At 58.1% G+C, this 17983-nt stretch overlaps 4 protein-coding genes across 14 annotated transcripts; 1 reads left to right on the top strand and 3 right to left on the bottom strand.

The window, feature by feature from the left end:
• Positions 1-494: 494 nt before the first annotated feature.
• Cysrt1 (cysteine rich tail 1) lies at positions 495-2636 on the bottom strand. Of its 2 annotated transcripts, none has more exons than XM_020165237.2 (2): positions 1552-2636; positions 495-1171 (listed from the first exon to the last, which is right to left on the bottom strand). In XM_020165237.2, the coding sequence occupies exon 2, from the start codon at positions 1161-1163 to the stop codon at positions 750-752; it is 414 nt and encodes a 137-aa protein (XP_020020826.1). In that variant the 5' UTR covers positions 1164-1171; positions 1552-2636; the 3' UTR covers positions 495-749. The 2 variants fall into 2 exon arrangements, with proteins under 2 accessions (XP_020020826.1, XP_073908849.1); XM_074052748.1 differs by having other exon boundaries at positions 495-1239.
• A 1038-nt stretch (positions 2637-3674) lies between these two features.
• On the top strand, positions 3675-6205 carry Rnf208 (ring finger protein 208). Of its 3 annotated transcripts, none has more exons than XM_074052746.1 (2): positions 3675-3811; positions 4710-6205. In XM_074052746.1, exon 2 carries the CDS (start codon positions 5236-5238, stop codon positions 6031-6033), a length of 798 nt encoding a protein of 265 aa, XP_073908847.1. In that variant the 5' UTR covers positions 3675-3811; positions 4710-5235; the 3' UTR covers positions 6034-6205. The 3 variants fall into 3 exon arrangements, with proteins under 3 accessions (XP_073908847.1, XP_020020827.1, XP_073908846.1); XM_020165238.2 differs by lacking the exon at positions 3675-3811 and adding an exon at positions 4261-4449; XM_074052745.1 differs by lacking the exon at positions 3675-3811 and adding an exon at positions 4429-4524.
• A 559-nt stretch (positions 6206-6764) lies between these two features.
• On the bottom strand, positions 6765-8650 carry LOC109687393 (ring finger protein-like). Its single transcript, XM_074052655.1, has 2 exons — positions 8443-8650; positions 6765-8357 (listed from the first exon to the last, which is right to left on the bottom strand). The coding sequence occupies exons 1-2, from the start codon at positions 8648-8650 to the stop codon at positions 7474-7476; spliced, it is 1092 nt and encodes a 363-aa protein (XP_073908756.1). The 3' UTR covers positions 6765-7473.
• Ndor1 (NADPH dependent diflavin oxidoreductase 1) lies at positions 8356-17933 on the bottom strand. Of its 8 annotated transcripts, XR_012440676.1 has the most exons (15): positions 17663-17909; positions 17323-17470; positions 13594-13691; positions 12288-12386; positions 12095-12196; positions 11748-11957; positions 11305-11426; positions 10977-11197; positions 10789-10896; positions 10506-10620; positions 10246-10392; positions 10030-10148; positions 9867-9961; positions 9516-9780; positions 8356-8500 (listed from the first exon to the last, which is right to left on the bottom strand). XR_012440676.1 is itself a non-coding variant. In XM_074052740.1 (14 exons), exons 1-14 carry the CDS (start codon positions 17795-17797, stop codon positions 9636-9638), a joined length of 1794 nt encoding a protein of 597 aa, XP_073908841.1. In that variant the 5' UTR covers positions 17798-17933; the 3' UTR covers positions 9012-9635. The 8 variants fall into 8 exon arrangements, 7 of the variants coding, with proteins under 7 accessions (XP_073908841.1, XP_073908842.1, XP_073908839.1 ...); XM_074052740.1 differs by lacking the exon at positions 8356-8500 and having other exon boundaries at positions 9012-9780; positions 17323-17351; positions 17614-17933; XM_074052741.1 differs by lacking the exon at positions 8356-8500 and having other exon boundaries at positions 9012-9780; positions 9867-9940.
• Positions 17934-17983: the final 50 nt, after the last annotated feature.

Raw genomic sequence — 17983 nt, forward strand, 5'->3', positions numbered from 1 at the left:
AGAGTGGGGAGGACTCAGTCCTGGCTGTCTGGGCCCTGCTGTGCTGAGCTTCTGGTTCCTGAAACCTGTTAGCACCGGCCCCACCCACCACCACCATTCTGCCAACCTGACTCTCCTTCTGGAGGCTTTTCTTGGGCCTCCCTCCACTGCCATTCATGGCATCCTCCTGCCATGTGGCTCAGGGTTTGACCCTGCTCATGGTCTCAGTCTCAGCCCTAGGGAATGTAGGGCAGCCTGACCACAGCAGTGGACACACTCCCACCCGTGAGCCTCTGGGCAGACCTGAGACCTGTAGGGCAGTTAAAGTGTGAATGTTACAAGTCTCCCAGTTCCTGGAAGGTCTCATTAAGGCTGGGAGCCTTTTGGGGAGGCTGTGTGTGTGTGTGTACGTGTGTGTGTGTGCGTGCATGTGTGTAGGTGTGTGTGTAGGGCAGATGTTGTCCAGCCTAGAACCCCCTCCCAAAGGGGTCACTCACAAAAGAGAACTCAACTGGCACAGAGCTCACCCTGCTTTATTGCCTTGGTCTTGCAGAAAGTGCTCAAAGATGTCCCTGTAGTTACCAACATGGCCAGTGCCTAGGACTGTGTTCCAAAGGACCATGGCTAAACTGGCAGCCTTCTTGGTAGACAGGTACCCCGTCCAAGGCAGAAAGTCAGGAAGTGACCAATGACCATGATAATGGCTACTCCTAATGTCCAGCACCACCTTGGCCACTGAGCAGAGGTCTGGGTCCCACAGTGATGGCAAGCTAGGAGACAACACAACAGCAGCTGTGACAGCGGCAGAATCGTGGGCAGTGGCAGCAGGCGCAGCAAGGGAAGCAGCAGCAGTGGTGTGCAATGTCATCTCCACGCCCGACCGGTGGCAGGCCAGCATAGGTCAGTCCTGCTGGGCGCTGCCCACTGCTATAGGGGTTGCAAGGCTGCTGCCAGGTCTGGTTGGGGGTAGTGCCTTTGGCCCCCTTGGGGCCTGGGATCTCTGTGGGCTGCAGGAAGCCAGCTGGCTCTGGGGCACAGGTCCCCAAGGGCAGAGGCTGCATCTCAGAGGATGAGGTCGAGGAAGGAGCCTCTTCTAACTTCTGCCCCAGGTCAGGCCGCAGGTGAGCACGGGGAATGCTGATGTGGGTGTACGGGTTCTTGACAACCATCTCATGGGGGTCCATGGCCTGGGCTGCAAGGATAGGCAGAGACACAGATATGGATTCTGCCTGAGAGCCTGCAATTCAAGAAAGCCTCCCTCTAGGAGAGGCATTCCTCGTCAAGAGCCACATCCCAGAGGCACTGTGTACCCTCAACATGGAGATTTGTGTGTGTGTGTGTGTGTGTGTGTGTGTGTGTGTGTGTGCGCGCGCGCGTAAGGCCCATATTTGTGTGGGGTGGGCCCCTGTCCCCAGCTGCCACCCCTCAAGTGTCCTGGCACTTCCCCTGAGATACAAGCTAGGAATGGGGAGAAAGAGGTTGGGAGACAGCTGAGCTGGTCAAGGGAAGAGCAGGGTCCCTCTACCCCTAAGTACCCCTAAGTACAGGCCAGTCCCCATGGCCAAAACTCACCTGCAGTGGTGGCAGCAATGGCAGCAGTCTGTCCTCCCAGTCCTCCTACTCCAGGTCCCAGTGGCTGTGAGTGGAGCAACCAGCAGTCGCCTTTTCCCTCCTAGAGAGGGGTGGGGCCCTGGGGTGGAGCTCAAAGATGGGGTTCCAGAGATCCCAAAGAGGCCCTAGCAACTGGAGCATAGCAGCTGGCCCACCCCTCATTCTCAGAAGGGTGGTGGCCAAGGTTTGGGCTCTGAGGGGTACTTGCCACCTTGAGGTGAGTCAGCCACGATGCATTCGAGGCATGCCTGACATTCACCAAGGAGGACCTGGGTCATGGCCCTAGCAAGGAAGTGGGATTAGGCCCTCAGATTCAGGGGCCCGGAGGTGACTGGGGTCTCCTCATTGCTCACAGACCTCACAGCCCCTACTGGGACAGAGTTCCTTCCTGCCACCCACTGCCCCTGCGCAGCAGAGACCAGGATGTTTGAACATACAGAGTGCAACGACCACTTTGTAGAATTTTCCACTTTTCTAACATAAAAAATGTTTGACACACCTTTGTAGGTTAAGTCTTACTTATCTTATAATTGGCGGCACAGGCTTCAGACACAAGTGACTTTTTAGCTTGTTTCTGAAACTGCAGTTTTCCTCGGTTGGCTCGCTGGGCCGAACGCTCTCCCGTCCCCAGCGCCCCATCTTTGGCCCTGGCACCCTCCCACCTCCGCAGCTTCGGTCCCCGGTCTGTACGGCGCACGCAGAATCGTCATGGCGGCGTGACAGTGGGCGCAAGCACTCGGAGTCGGGACTGACACCGGTGGGTTCCCCTAGGGCGACCCGACAGGGGGGTACCTGCTTGAATCCCGCATCTGCAGGCTTTGCGCCCGGGGAAGCACTAGGAAAAGCGGGACCAAGTCGAACCTGGCCCACAGGCCAGGGTGATTGGGTGGCCTAAGTGGGGCGGTCAGACCAGTCTGAACACGAATACTGCAACCCGGCATACGGAAAAATCTGGGGGTTTTGGAGCTCCGGGCTTCGGAAGAGGGCGACGGGGGCTCATTGCGCAGGCGCGAGAAGCCCCGCCCACCGCTCCTACCGACTCCGCCCCTCACCGCGAGGCAGAAACATGAGCATGCGCAAAATAGACAGGGGCTCCAAGTGGAAACTTTGTTCCCCAGAAGCCTCCGCGCTCCAGGGTTTCCAAAAGACCCGGTTCGGATGCCCAGATTCTGGGCTTGGGCCACCTTGCTCCTGAACAGCGGGGCAGGGCCTCATTCCTCCATGGGGAATGGGGCGGGGCTTTGGCAAGGGATAAGGCCAAGGTCAGGTGCCTCCCAGGTGAGCTCATGCAGGACGAGTGGATGGGTCAGTGGGTCCGTAAGCAGAGCCCGCCGTTGAGGGTGGACTCCAGACCTTCTGACCGCGGCTACTTCAGTTGCCCCACACCATGCGTGGGTCCCTTAGGGCCTTCACTGCCCCTCCCGCCATGTTCCTGCTCAGCTGCACACCTCACACTTGTTCTCACTGAATGAGCCCAGACACGGCCCGGGTCCCACAGAGCTGCAGAGCTAAGCCCTGTTTTGCTCACCAGGAACACCTACACTGGGGTCTGGCCTATAGGAAGGAGAGATGGATTGTGGCCTGAAAGGGACCTGGATTGCCCAGGGTCAGGCTCAGGGACCAGTGCTGGTCACAGGAGTGGCAGCATGCCACATGGTGACCATGGTAGGGTAGGAAAGCATGGGACTCTGAAGGCCCTGACACCCTGGTCCTCAGCCCTGCTGTTCCCAATGTGTCCCTGGTCTTCCCTCCACCTAAGGGCTCCCAGCAGGAAGAAGTACAGTCAGAGTAGGGAGGCCCTAATGGAAGAGGAAGCAGAAAAGAATGGGGCCTCTGCTGGGTGGGGTCAGGTTAGCACATAACTGTATGACAAAGGTGCACGTGCTGACCTGACGGGATACCAGAAGGAAGGGGCTACCCCACCCTGGGCAGATGAGTGTCCTGGGTGGGTTGTCCTCCACCCAACACGGGTACGCACTGCCAAGTTGTCCAGATATCTTCACCCTTCCTCATACTGTCATCCCCCCCATCTGAGCCTGCTCTTGACAACCCCCCAGCGCCCCTCCCGACCACTCCTCTGGCTTCACACCCTCCCCTCCGTCCCTCTGGCTGCCATTTCACCCTCTCTGAGCCGGCTAGCTCTGGGCACTGCTGAGCAGGCGCTCCCATGGGGGCCGTGTGGAAGGATGAGCAAAGACCCTGCCTCTGGATAGCACGCAAGGTGGAGCGCTGGGTCCCTTCTTTCTTGGGACCCTTTCTCAGGTTCCTTCTCCTTCCTGCTCAGGCATTGTAAGGCCACGCAATGTAAGGGAGGAGAAAAGAATTTTCCCTTCTAGAATTATAGGGTGGGGGGGAACTTAGCCAGGACTCAGGATGAGCCAGGAGGGGAGGATTGGAGACGACGCGGGGGTTCTGACCCGCACGTAGCCCGCGGGGTGGGCGACCCCGGGAGCCGGCGCCAGGCCTGGAGCGCGGATCTAGGGTCAGCCGGGAGACTGGCCCCGCCCCGCAGACCCCGCGCGGGTCCCCAGACGGTGGGGGGGGGGTGGCGCTGCGGGCGCGGGCGGGCGCCGCGCGCACTGCGGTCTCAGCGCCTCCGCCGCAGAGCGCGCCACGCTCCGCACGCACCTGCCGCCGCCGCCGCCGCCGCCGCCGCCGCCGCCGCCGCCACCGCCACGCCGAGCCCTGCGCCCCGCACCCGTGCCCGCGCCCCTGGGTGCCGCCCGCGCCCGCCATCATCCGAGGTTGCCGCTGGAGCCTCTGGAGCCGCCGGGCCGGGGCGCGGGCGCCGCATCCGGGCCTGCCTTTGAGACAACCTTTGCGGCGGCGGCGCGGCCCGGGGACGCCAGGCTGGGGCAGGTGAGCGGGGCGGGGGAAGGGCGGGTGTCGGACACATCGTCCTCCTCCACTCCTGCAGGGTCAGTCGTCAGGAAGGTGCGTGCGTCTGGCCTTGGGGGAGGGGGCCTGGGGAGCGGGCTGGGTCCAAGTCCGGCGGAGGTTGGGATCCCATGGCTGAGGTCAGGGTCAGAGGTCGGACGCCCAGTCCTTTGTGCAGGGTGGGGGTGAGGGCTAGGCGGGGTGGGCCCAGGCGCTGCCTTCACGCTGTCTCTCACCTGCAGCTTGGGCCTGGTGCAGGCCTCTCCTCTGCTGGTGCCGCGGAGCCTGCAGACCGTATCCTCCTGCAGCCAGGGCTCAGGCTAGCTGCCTTCCCTGGGAGCCCTGTCCTGGAGCCATGGGGCCCACCTAGCCCCTGCCTGCCCAGATGTCCCGGCCCCGGGACTGCTGACCTCGGCTGCAGGGAGGGCCCCCTCCACGCCCCCTTGCCAGCTTCAGCAGACAGAGACCCTGGGTGAACCCCTGGGCCAGACCTCCAGCCCAGGGCAGCTTCCCACACGCCCTTGCCCACGCCTGCCTCCCCCCCCTCCGCCCCTTCCTCCTCCTCCCAGGACTAGACCAGAGAAGCCACTGTGGCCACTGGGGGGGACCCTGCCCCCCCAACTGGCACCGGCCGCCCCTAGCAGTCCACGGGGCGGCCGGGGTCCCCACCGGGCCTGGCAGGACCGGGATGCTGGCCCCTCTCTTCCTCCCCGGCCCCACCCAACACCCCCACCTGCAAGAACGTCCAGTTTGACTGGAGACAGCCGGATGCCAGCTGATCCTGGGCCCGAGGTGGGCAGTGGCTGGCCGGGCCTCCTCATGTCCTGCCTGAAGGGCCCCCATGTCATCCTCAAGATGGAGGCCATGAAGATTGTCCACCCTGAAAAGTTCCCTGAGCTCCAGGCAGCTGCCCCCTGCTTCCCACCTGCACCCCGGCCCACCCCCACTCTGGCACCCAAGCGTGCCTGGCCATCAGATACAGAAATCATTGTCAACCAGGCATGTGGGGGGGACATGCCAACCTCGGAAGGGACGCCCCACACCCCACCCTTGCCACGGCGGCCACGCAAGGGCAGCTCGGAACTGGGCTTCCCCCGGGTGGTGCCGGCAGACGAGGTCATTGTGAATCAGTATGTGATTCGGCCTGGCCCGGCAGCCTCTGCACCTTCTTCGTCAGGGGTGGTGGTGGCAGGTGAGCCCCTGGAGTGTCCCACTTGCGGGCACACATACAACGTCACCCAGCGGCGACCCCGTGTGCTGTCTTGCCTGCATTCCGTGTGTGAGCAGTGCCTGCAGATTCTCTACGAGTCTTGCCCCAAGTACAAGTTCATCTCCTGTCCCACCTGCCGCCGTGAGACTGTACTCTTCACTGACTATGGCCTGGCTGCACTGGCTGTCAACACATCCATCTTGAGCCGCCTGCCACCTGAGGCGCTGACTGCCCCATCCGGTGGCCAGTGGGGGGGTGAACCTGAGGGCAGCTGCTACCAGACCTTCCGGCAGTACTGTGGGGCCGCATGCACCTGCCATGTGCGGAACCCACTGTCTGCCTGTTCCATCATGTAGTGTCCACCTGCCCACTGCTGCCTGCTGGTCCTCGCTCGCTGCTTCTTCAGGGACCCAGCCCTGCCCTGTTGCCCACTGACCCTTCCTCGCCCACTGTGGCTTCTGGCTCTACCCCACGTGGCACTGTCGCTGCAACCAACTCTGCCATTAAAACTCTTTGCCAAAGTTTTCACCTGTTCCCTGGACTGAAGCTTGCTCCTGTGGGCTGTGCCCAGGGCTGCAACCCAGACAGGGTCCAGCCTGGTGTCACCAGAGAGAGGCCCATCTGTACTCAGCATTGACTTGCTCTGCTCAGTGGGGGCAAGCTGGGCAGAGCATGCTGCTCAGGAGAGCTGGGGCTGACTGTAGGTGCAAACCTGGGGCAGAGAGGGCTGCCAGTATGTGCGACATGGCTGTGGTGGATGCGCGGAACGAGCCCAGCTAGGCAAAGATAGGGCCTTTCCTCTGCATTGGTCAATAGCATGGGGGTGGCTGTGTGGTGACGGCTCAACTTGTGTCCCGCATGCCCGCCTGGCCCTAAGTGCCTGTGTGGACCTCCAAGGGACCTTGGGGAATAGCCTTTAGGGCAGTCTGAGCAGGGGTTTGTAGCTGGCTGAGATCATGGCAGGAGTCCAAGGCCCTCCAGTTTGGCACTGGACCCCCTGGGTTTGGAAAAGGTGCCTTTGCAGGGAGGTGTGGGAAAGAGCTGTCTGAATGGTGATGGGGTAACAGGACAGCCTCAGCAACAATGGTGTTGGTAGCTACTGTTTATTGAGAGCCACTTCTTATGCCAGGCATGCAACACCCCACCTGACATCACGTCACCAACAAGCCATGAAGTAGGCTACAGATGTCTCCATTTTTAGGTGAGGGTCCAGGCTCAATGATGTTAAGGTTGCACAGGCAGTCAGGTCATGGCTGGGCTTTGTTTTGACACTTTCAGGCTCCAAGGCCCTTGTCTTTTGCAGCACAGAGCCAGTGATGATGCCCAGCTGCTCTGGACCACCCACTCTGGTCCTGGCCCAGGCAGAGTGAAGAGCCTTTGCAGGCTGAGTGCATAGGCCTCTTGTGCCAGTTACCCTGGCCTTCAGGCACTCACAACCTGGCACACAGAGGGAGTGAACAGACTCACTGCTGGGTCTCTGTAGCTCTTCTGGGCCACAGGAGAGGGAGGTGTGGCCCAACACCTGCCCATGACCAGTATGGCACTCGTCCATGGCAAGCACAAGAGGCCCTGCTCACAGGCCTTCCTGCTGGGCTGGCCACCTTCAGCAGCTGTCCTTGGCATGACGTCCTTGGGTTCAGCTAGTGTGTGGGCTCTCTGGCTGGGTCAGGCTCCTGGATTGCCGCAAACCCTAGTCTTGGGTTCAGAGATGGCAGGTCTTGACTGAAGGCCCATGCTGGGTCTGAACCTGGGTTTTCCCGCCTGGTCACTGGCGGGCCTGCCGTCCCGGGCTGTGTTCAGCGGCCAGAGCGGTCCAGGAGCATGAGGAGCACACCCAGCAGCATGAGCGGTGTGAAGATGAGCAGCAGTCCTAACAGCTCGAGTGCTAGCAGGCTTAGTAGTGCCAGGCGGCGGGCACACGGTCCACGCTCCCGCAGTGTCCACAACCAGGTGCCCAGGCAGGGAGGGCAGGGCAGGAAGGGCAGGCATCCTCGACCACCCACTGGCCCTGCCAGGAAGCGCAGCTGATAGCGGTGTTCTAGGGAGCCCCAGGGCCCAGGGCCACGGAGTGGGGGTGTAGGGGGTGGGGAGGGAGGTGGGCACTGAGGCCCATCAGCCTGAAGCAGCTCCTCCTGCAGCCGGCAGATCTCCCACTCCAGCATGGGTGTCTTCTGGCGACACAATGGGCAGCGCACACGGCCCAGGTCAGCGCAGGGAGCCATGCCCAACAGCTGGTGCAGGCAGCCCACGCACAGGCTGTGACCACAGTTCAGCAGGATCCGCTGGTGCTCACCAGGCCTGTAGGGCTCTGTACAGATGGGGCACTCCTCCTCCCCCTGCCCCTCACCCTCTTCCAGCTCCCCCACTGTTGACAGGGCCCAGGCACCTGGCAGATCTGTGTTCCCCAATAGGGGCTCACTATCTGGAGTCCTGGAACGCTGAGGGGTTCCAAGGTCATTCCCTTCGTTGGCTGGCAGGTGGCACAGTGGGTCCAAGTGCTGAGGACTCAGAGAGGCCCAAGGTGGACTGGTGGGCCCAGAGCTGCCATCATTAGAGCTCAGGGTGGGCCCCCCAGGGCAGAAGTCAGGATGGGTGGATGGGGATTCCAGGGTGGCGATGATTAGGGGTGTGAAGGTCAGTGTGGCCCTAGGGCCAGGTAGGTTCTGGACTCCACTGACCACTCACTGGAGCACTGACCTCCAGCTGCAGCTCTGGATTCCCTGGACCCACTGGGAGTAAACTTCACTTGGACCCTGGTGGCGTGCCAGCTCCGGTGTCTCTTGGACCCACGCAGTGCTGTTCCCAGCCAGATCTGCTCTGAGCCTGGTTGTGGCAAGGCCCAATTCCCCGTGTGTCAGCAACTGCCTGACTGACCAGATACTCCTCAGCTCCCAGCTGCCCGCTGACCTGCCCAACTCCTCCAACAGGGTTTCCGCTCTCAGAGTCAGAGGCCCTGCCCAGGGGCGGGACCATGCATACCACCCCACCCCCACCCCTCCTCACACCCTCTCAGAACCGGAAAAGGATGGCCTGCCCAGACCTGGCCAGCACTTCTCCTGGCTGCCCACTGCCTGACAGAGAAAGAGTTGCCTCCAAGACCCTACGTACAAGAGGGCAATAGCAGGTCCTCACACATTAGAATTAGATACTCAAGTGCAGTGAGAGTCAAGCAAAGGTCGCTCACAACAGCACACATGTGCACACACAGGTGACCACAGGTGTACAAACACCATGGGAAGGTCATCGCCATTCCAGACATATACATGAGCCTTGGCCCACCCATCACTATAGCACCAGGACAAACTGAGTGAAAAAAGTAGATGTGGGAGCAGCACCCAGAGACCATGTTTACTGCCAAGCTTTGGGGACCAAAAGGAGGGGCTAGCCCCACTTCTTCCCAATGCTCAGGAAGCCAGGGTCCTGGAGGCTTCCCACTGGACTGTGGGTTCTGTGGGTGCTATGTGGGAACAGTCTGGTCCCTGCAGGAGTAGCCAGGGAGCCCCCAGAGCAGAGGGGGCAGTGTGGCCCTTAAAGGACCTAGGCCCCTTGGAGGGCTCAGCAGACCCAACACCCATCAGAATGGGGTGACTCCTGCAGCACTCTACCAGTACAGGGTGGTGTGGGCTGGGCCAGCACACCACCCTAATCCGGAAGTGGGGTGGGCACATGCACAGATATGGGGCAGGGCAAGGTGGACTGAGGAGCAGCCAGGGGTTCAGGCTACAGTGAGGTCAGGGCTAAAAGTATGGGACCTACTGGAGTGTGGCTGTGTGTAGGGAATGTCCTCGTCTGCCACAGGGGCCTGGAAACCACACCCTGGGACTTTAACAGGTCTTACTAGGGCTCTGTCATCAGACAGGGCCAGAAGGTGATGATGGCTCCCTGCTAGACATCTTCCTCTGGACCCTGAGGAACCCAGGGCAGCCATCAGGGTGGGTGTAGGCTGGGAGGTAGCTTCTCAGGCCCAAGTCTCAGTCTGGAAGCGGAGTGTTCGCTGGAGCCTGGCAAGGTAGGCAGCAGCATCGGGTTCAGAGAGTCCACCATCCTTTCGGAAGATGGCTGTCAGGGCTTCCATGACGTCCGACGGAATATACTTAGCGTTGCTGGAGGGGCAGGTTGCAGACAGCTCAGTGATCCTGAGACCCCTGAGGGCTGGGTCTACCCCAACATACCCTGGGCCCTGGCTCACCCTGCTAGGTAGAAGTAGGCGCCGTCATGATCCAGCAGCTCCCAGATGAGCGGACCCTGCTCCCGGAGCCGGTGCTGCACATACACCTTTTGCTTCTGCAGGTGGCAGAGGCTAAGTCTGAGCCCTCCCCTCTCTGTCCCACCCAGGCTCTGAGTACACCCACCTGCTCCCGGGAGAAAGCTGTGACAAGGGTTAGGCAGCCCCTCTTCTCCAGCTCCTTCCACTCAGCTTCCCAGTAGAAGTCTTGGTCTCGCTGGCGACAGCCAAAGAACAAGAAGTTTCCTGGGGATGCAGAGGGGCCTCCAGTCTGGACGCAGGTCCTTGGGGTTCAGCCAGGCCTACCCCAGCAGTAACCCTACCCTGGGACCCCTACACTCACCAGTCTGGCCCTGGGCCACGCGCTCCTGGACAGCTGCTCGGAAGGGGGCCACGCCAGTGCCAGGCCCCACCATGATCACAGGTGTATCTGGTGTCCCTGGGAAGGTCAGGCCCCCAGGCCGCACCCACATGGGTACCTGGACAGGTCCTGTTGCAGGAAGGAGGTGGCATGAAAAGACTCAAAGGACCAGGCTGAGGAGACCACTGAGGCCCAAGCCCACCACTGGCAGTGGGCATTTTCCTCCCAGAAGAAGGGGTCACCTTGTGCAGGGTCCAGAGATGCCAACCAGGAGGAGCAGAGGCCCCTGCGGGGCTCTTTGAGGCGGGTCTGGTACTGCACCACAGCCACGAGGATCTGCAGCCTTGCAGGATGAACCTGGGGGAACAGTGGGTGCCCTGCCTTGCTAGGCCACTCCTGTCTGTCACCCACCCCACTCAGGAACAGCCTCAGATGGAGAGACTGTCCCTGCTCAGATAGCAGTTCCTGCCTGCAAACATCCTGCCAAGTCCCAGTTTCCCCACGGCTAGTCACCAGGCCCCTCACCAGCAGGGAGGAGGCAATGGAGAAGGCCCGTGGCCGGATCCGTGGGATGAGATCCAACAGGTAGTCCGGGGGAATAGCACCCGCCGTGTGAGGAAAGTCACATAGCACCTGAGCAAAGAGGGTCTCAGTGTGGCTGTCACATGCCAGGGCTCAGGGCCCCACACCTGTCCACCTGCCAGCAGGCCCACCTCCAGGATGGTCCTACGTGGCCGGGTACAGTACTCGCAGAACTCCTCCTGGCCTTGGGCAGAGCTGAGCTCCTGCAGCTTCTCCCGCTCCATCCCATGTGGGGAGAGACAGGCTAGAAGCTCAAAGAAGGAACGGCGAGGCACGCTAGCAATATCCAGGTGCTGGGACACTAGGTGATGCACAGAGCAGGGCTGGGGCAGCCCTGGAGGGCAGGGGACACCTGTGGAAGGGAGCAGGAGACTGGGCTGGGATGTCAGGTGGTGCCTTAGATGTTGGAGAGTTCAGCAGGTAGCCAATCCCAAGGGCTGGCCTGGCTCCCACACTCACCTGGCTCCCGTGCCTGCAAAACAAACCACTGGTTGGGGTCCAGGCCCAGCACCTGGCAGAACTGTTGAACGTGGATGGCAGAGTTTGAGGGCTGAATTAGCACCACATCACCAGCAGAAAAGCTGTATGGAAAAGCCACCAGGGCTGTGGGGATGGTGTGGGAGGGAAAAAGGGTCTGCAGGGAGGGGACTTTGAGGGAGGATGAAATGATTTGGGAGACTGCAGAGGAAAAAGTGAAAGTCCACAGAGAGCTGGAGGGTCTATGAATGGCAGCATCTCCATGCCAAGCCACCTTCTACCCAGCTTCTGTAGAACCTTCTGAATTCCAGATCCACTGCCCACCCTAGCCCTGCCCACCGTGACTTCCCAGGATTCCTGGGCACCCTATCACCCCCACCTGCCCACCTGCAGTCTAAGGCTGTGCTTGGACCCCCCCCCCCCACCTGATGCTGGAGCCTGTGATGTCAAAGTCAATCAGTCGAACATCCTGGAAGTGTGAGGGGCCAGTGACCCTCTGGTTAGCAACCATGGGTGCCAGGAAGGGCAGAAACTCTGATGGGGGTCCCGGAGGGTCCAAACTAGCTACACGTGGTTCCTCAGAGACTGTGCTGGAGACATCCTGGAGGAACTGGAAGGTAAACCTGGAGGGCAAGCTGTGGGGGGAACAGAGACGTCAAGTGTGGGCCAACTTCCAGGGTCCACTCACCCACACCTTGGAGGGGACCAGGGAGAGGTCCCTGGCCAGGTTGAACCTGTGACACCTTTGGTGCTGACCCAACCCCACACTCACGGGACTCCAGGGGGGATCATAGCAAGATCATGGGGCACTGGGTATAGCTCCAGCACCTTTTCCCACAGGTCTCCCATCCAGGGATCAATAGCGGCATCAGGCCTGGGAGAGATCACAGCAGTATAAACTGTTGCTCTGTAGGCCAGAGCCAAGGAGAGGGGTGCTAGGGAGGGGCATTGTTGCAGGGACTCACCCCAGCTCATGCTGCTCATCACCTAAGCAAGCAGGCAGAAGGGCGCTGCCCCCTAGCTGCATCAGACGGCGGTGCAGCTTCTTGGCCACAAAGTTGAACCTGTGGGATAGTGTAGGCTGGCATAGGCCTGGGTTGGAGTCCAGGTGAGGGGAGCTGGCCCACCCACCACCCAGGACAGGGCCTCTCTCAGAGGCTTCTCCCTTTATGGTCCACACTGGCAGGACCCTAGGAGGGGACAGGACCACAACATGCCAGGGGCCACATAGGTGCTGGGCAGTCACCAGCACCACAAACAGTGAGTCCTCATGGTCAGGAAGAAGCTTATGTGGAGGACACGCACAATCTTGTGCACCTATCAACCCTCATCCCTGGATGGGGACTGGAGCCCACTGAGGCCCCAGAGCCCCTCATCAGGGTTGGGATCACTTCTTGAGTTGGAAGGAGGGTGAGACAGTTTCCTGGGGGTGGATTTCTTTTCTCTCTGGTTTATAAGGGCACACTGATCCTTGTAACAGCTCTCCCTCCCAGGACAAAGTTAGCAGTGTAGCCTTGTACCTGCCCTGGTACACCCTCCCTTGGCCAAGGAGCAAAATCTCCCAGCAGAATGAGGTTACTTGCCACCCATTTTCCCATTTTCTGCTCTTTTCATTTAAAGTGGTCAGAAACCCTGCCTGGCAGTTTCTAGGGGTGTTGGAAAGACATTCAGTGCTGGATGGCCCTGGGCCCACTCCAACAGTCTTTTCAAAGTTTTGGTGTCTTAGATGCCTTTTGCACCCTCAAACACAAATCCTTCATTGTTGCCTCAAGAAAGGATGCACAGAAGCACAATTTGCTCAGGCATGTGGCTTTGGGTCATAAAGACCCTGAAAGAGAAAGCCAGTACCCATCCCTGGCCAGGTGAGATGAATAGCCAGGAGTAAGCTGTCCATCTCTGGTCTTTTCAAGTTGTAAATACCTCACAGTAGAGGTTTTGTGCTGGCGAGGGACAGCGGCAGGATGGTCTTTATGATCTTTGTTACATTGGGATATGAAGCGGGCTGGTCTGAGCCTGGCCCTGCCCTGGATTTCCTGGCTCACTGCCACCTTGCTCACTCCCCAGTTGTGCCCTCCACTACTATGAGGACCAGGGCATCCACTGGGGAGTGTCTGTAATGAGCTTGTACAACCAGGGCCACCTCAGGGCCACATGGCTTAGAAAGGCCATGCGTTGGGGGCTGGGTTGCCTGTTCCTCCTCTCGCTTGACCTGGAGAACTGTCCCTGTCTGGCTAGAGTGCTGGCCTGGCATGCCCACTGCCCCTTACTCACTTGGTGTATGAAGAGTCCCCAAGGCCCAGGACAGCAAAATCCATCTGACAGAGGGAGTTGGATGGCAGGTTCTTCCGGAATATGAACCTCCAGAAATTCTGCAGCCACAGGAAACCACATCAGGGCCCCAGCTCAGGTGGGGATGGAGGGAGGGTCTCAGGAAGAGAGGGAGGACTGAGTGAGGGTAGACAGGACAGAACCAGCTGAGGGAAATGGTACTTTTGGCAAAGCAGGAAAGCCCTCCGTGAAAAGACTCAGGCAAGATGGGCTGTGTCCTGCCATCTGAAGACTGACCCACGTGCCCTTGGTAGGCTTGCTAAGCATGCTGTGAGTTGAAACCCCTGCACCCAGGAACTGCACTGGGTAGTTGCTGCTGAAAAGTCAGTGCTACCTGCTTGCTGCCCTTCTGTCCCGTCAGCCACAGGGGCATGCTTTTTGTTCCCGACAGTTAAACCCATACAATGTACCTTGGTGGTCATTCTTTTTGCTCTCCTCAGGATCCTTCCTAGGAAAATGGCTGCTGTCTCAGGCTGAAATCTTGCCCTTCAGTTCTGGGATGTCCTGTCACTTTCCTTGATAATTTCCTGCCATGGTCTTTCTTATTCTCAGGTTTCTGGCATGATCTTAAAGCTTCATTATCTCTTTTTTTCCACTTTGCACCTTGTTTTTGTTATACTTCCTGGGAGAGCTTTTCAGCTGTATGTTCTGATCTTAAAGACCTTTCCCTACACCTCCATCTTAGTTCTGTTCTGTGGCATCAGCCTCACCCCAGGGGTGCTGTGTGAGCTCTCAGTTCTTAAGTTCCATTTGTTGCTGCCTTCCACTGGGGTCTTTGCTCCAGCATGTAGTTTTTCATGGTCTATCTATACTTAAGAAGCTGATAAGCTGGGTTCCGGTAGGTCATACCTGTAATCCTAGCTACTCAGGAAGCAGCAATCAGGAGGATTGCAGTTCAAAGCCAACCCAGGCAAATAGTTCGCAAGGCCCTATCTTGAAAAATACCTTCACAAAAAATGGATGGTGAAGTGGCTCATAGTGGAGGTCCTGAGTTCAAAACCCAGTACTTCCAAAAAGAAAACCTTGAAGACATACCCTGTCCACCAGGGATGGACAGGGCTGCTGGGCTTTTTCCTGTGATTCCACAGTATTCTCAGAGAGGACCACAGCAAAGAGGCTAGGGGCTTCCTTTCCAGCAGGCAGACAGTCACGGAGGAGCTGTGCCCTTCCTCTGTGTCCCTGGACTCTGGGTCTGTGGCCTCTAGAAGAAGCCTGCAGTTCCTGCTATGCCAGGGAAGGGCAGTCACTGCTGGCTCCCCACTTCTGCTCTGTCCTTTTTTGTTTTTTTTGTCCACCTGAGATATTGTTACAACCATCACCACTTTGGTGTCACTGGCTGTCCTGATGGCCCAGCACACCTCAGACCTGATAGAAGTCTCCATTTCTTCTCCCCTATTCTCCCAGAATGTCTTCCCATCTCACCATTTACCTCTTGCCTCTGTCCCCTCTAACCCACATTCTCTGCTGTCCAGTTCTCTCTGAGGAGACTCTCTGCTATGCTCAGGCCTAACCTAAGTCTCCCCATTCTTCAATCTTCACCCTCTTCTCCACTATCCTCCCCCACCAGCATTCAAAATGCCAAGTCCTTTCCATCTTATAAACACCTTTTTTGGAACTTCTTAGCTCATTAACAGCAGGAACTTTTTAAAAAATAGGGTCTTACTAAATAGCCCAGGCTGGCCTGACTTTGAACTCACAATCTGCCCGCCTCAGCATTCTGAATGCTGGGATCACAGGAGTGCACCACATCTGCTCAGAAAAAAATTTTTTTTAGTACTGGGATTTGAACTCAGGACTTCCTTTGTGTTAGGCACACACAATACTACTTGAGCCATACCTCCAGTTTTGCAATCATCCTATTTATGCCTCCCACATGGCTGGGATGACAGGTGCGCACCACCACACCCAGCTTTTTGGTTGAGATGGGGTCTCATTAACTTTTGGACCAGGCTGCCCTTGTACCTCCATCTTCTAGATCTCTGCCTCCTGAGTAGCTGGGGTTACAGGTATGAGCCACCTCACCTGGCTAGATTTTTTTTTTCCTGCAGCAGTACTGGAGTGTGAACTCAGGGCTTTACACTTTTGAGATAGACACTCTACCACATCAGTCACACCTCCAGCCCTAGAAATTATGTTTTAATCAATGCCCAGACATTCTCAAAAGATCCTCCCACTCACTCACTAACCCCCTATAATCTGTCTTGTCTCAGGCCACTGAAACTGCTCTTACTCACCACAATCTCAGGGACACCTCACAGGCCTTATCTGACTTCAGTGCAGTTTTTTCTTTTTTGCACAACTTTGATGGCTGCTGCCCAGCCCTTCTCTAAACACTAACCTCCCTGTCGTGACCTTGGGGAAGGGGAACGAACTCTCTTCACTATCTAGCCACATCCGTGACAGATTGGGGGCCTAGGAGAAACGGGCTTCCTTTTCTCTTTTTTATTTGCAGCACTGGGAATTAAACTCAGGACCCCACCACTTGCTAGGTAGGTACCCTACCACTTGAGCCATTCCAACAGCCTGGGGCTGACTTTGAACTGCAATCCTCCTGATCTGTCTCCTGAGTAGCTAGGATTACAGGCACAAGCTACAGGCACCCAGCTAGGGATCTTCCTTTTCTCACACCACTGTATTTTGGCCTCATTAATGTTTGACTCCCATACCCTCCTGGAGCTCCATACCTACTTGCACCTCCTGTGGCTATCTCCAGGCACCTGCCCTGCTGCTTCTGTCCTTATGGTGCAAGCACCATCTATTCTGGTTCTACAGCCGAATTTGCGTCATCACTACAATGCGATTCTTGCTGGAATGTAAGGATCATCTTCCAGATCTGTTTGATTACACATCTTCTTTACTTCTTAGCCACTCCCTCCAGAATTGTCTGCTTTGCTCTGACTTCTGCCACCACCCCAGCTCAGACCACTAGCACCTCTTGTTTGCAGTGTGTACCTCTTGGAATTTTTCTTGTCCCCCCTGGAAACAGGTGGTGGTCTTGCTAGAATTTGAGTGTGCTTGCCACCCCGAGTTTCTACAGCCTTCCTCTCAAGCCCATCTGTCTCACTGCGGTGAACCAGCCTCTCTTCCCCTCCTCTCTTCCCCCCAACACACTCCTTGGCTTGGGCATCCTGAACTTCCTTCCACTCTTCACATAAGCCAGACTGTCCTTTTCCTCTTCACAAGCTGCTCCCTCTCATCCTCAGGACTCAACCAATGCTCCTTTCTCACAGAAAACTCTGCCTGAGCCCCTAGCTCCCAAAACATCTGATACTGTAACTGCCATTAAACCGGTTGTTTCTGCTGGTGTGGACTCTGAGAGTAGACATGTGGCTACTGTGTTCACAGCTGGATTCCCCAGCACTACATCGTGCCAGAAATATATGTGTTTGAAAGATGATCAAAGAATTAAGCAACGTTCCCTGAAGTTTACACAGCCTAGTAATCCACACAAGATTCAGACCAGATAGATTCCTTCATAGGTGGGGGAACGGGTTGTGTGTTGGGTGAATTAGAGTCTGTGAAGAGTTTGTTAAAGAGAACAACCAAAGCCGTCTCGAAGCTACTTCTAACATGCATCACATATTGAAAGGCAGCTATTTATTGTGCGTCTTGGACTCTTCAGGCAATGAAAATGGAGTGAGGGTGGAGGGAGCCAAAACAGGCCGGCCTTACCTTCATGTTGTCAGGGGGGTCTCCTTGGCCTGTAGTCGCACAAACAAATATCACCAGGGGCTCCCTAATCAGATTCGCCTCAATAAAAAGACACAGATATAAGGTCTCTGACTGCCATGATCTCATCCTCCCGACACTTGGCTCCCTCCTGCACCAGGGTGATAGCACAAGGGGTTTGGGGGCGCACTCCCAGCGGCCGGCCGGCCTGCCTTTCTCTCTTAGGCCCCACTCTAGCGCCAAGCCTCCCTTTCCCCTAAATCCGCCAGGAGCGAAGGGCTGCGCTAGACTAACCGCGACGCCTTCGGGTGGGAAGGTCTCCGCTCAGACCCCGGAGCCTCACCACCGCGTAGGAGTCCAGAGCCTGCACGTGGCAACCCAGCCGCCGGCGCAGGGCCTCACGGCCCAGCCTCTCCGCCACATCCTGGGCCGTGCCTGTCTGGCTTCCGAACAGCACCAAGAGCTGCGGGCTTGGCATCGCTGCGCGGCGAGAAGCAGGGCATCAGACGCCCGCCAATTGCCTGTCTCGTGCCTACTTCCGCCTTCCGCCGTCGACCGGAAGTGACGCGATCTGGCCGCGCCAGTGGGGCATGGCGTCCGGGCGCGCTGGGCGTCTGCGGGCGTCCAGTGCTGGGTCCCGGGCCGGAGCCGGAAGATCGGCGGC

Source organism: Castor canadensis, chromosome 13, assembly GCF_047511655.1.
Source record: "Castor canadensis chromosome 13, mCasCan1.hap1v2, whole genome shotgun sequence".
Lineage (NCBI taxonomy): Eukaryota > Metazoa > Chordata > Mammalia > Rodentia > Castoridae > Castor > Castor canadensis.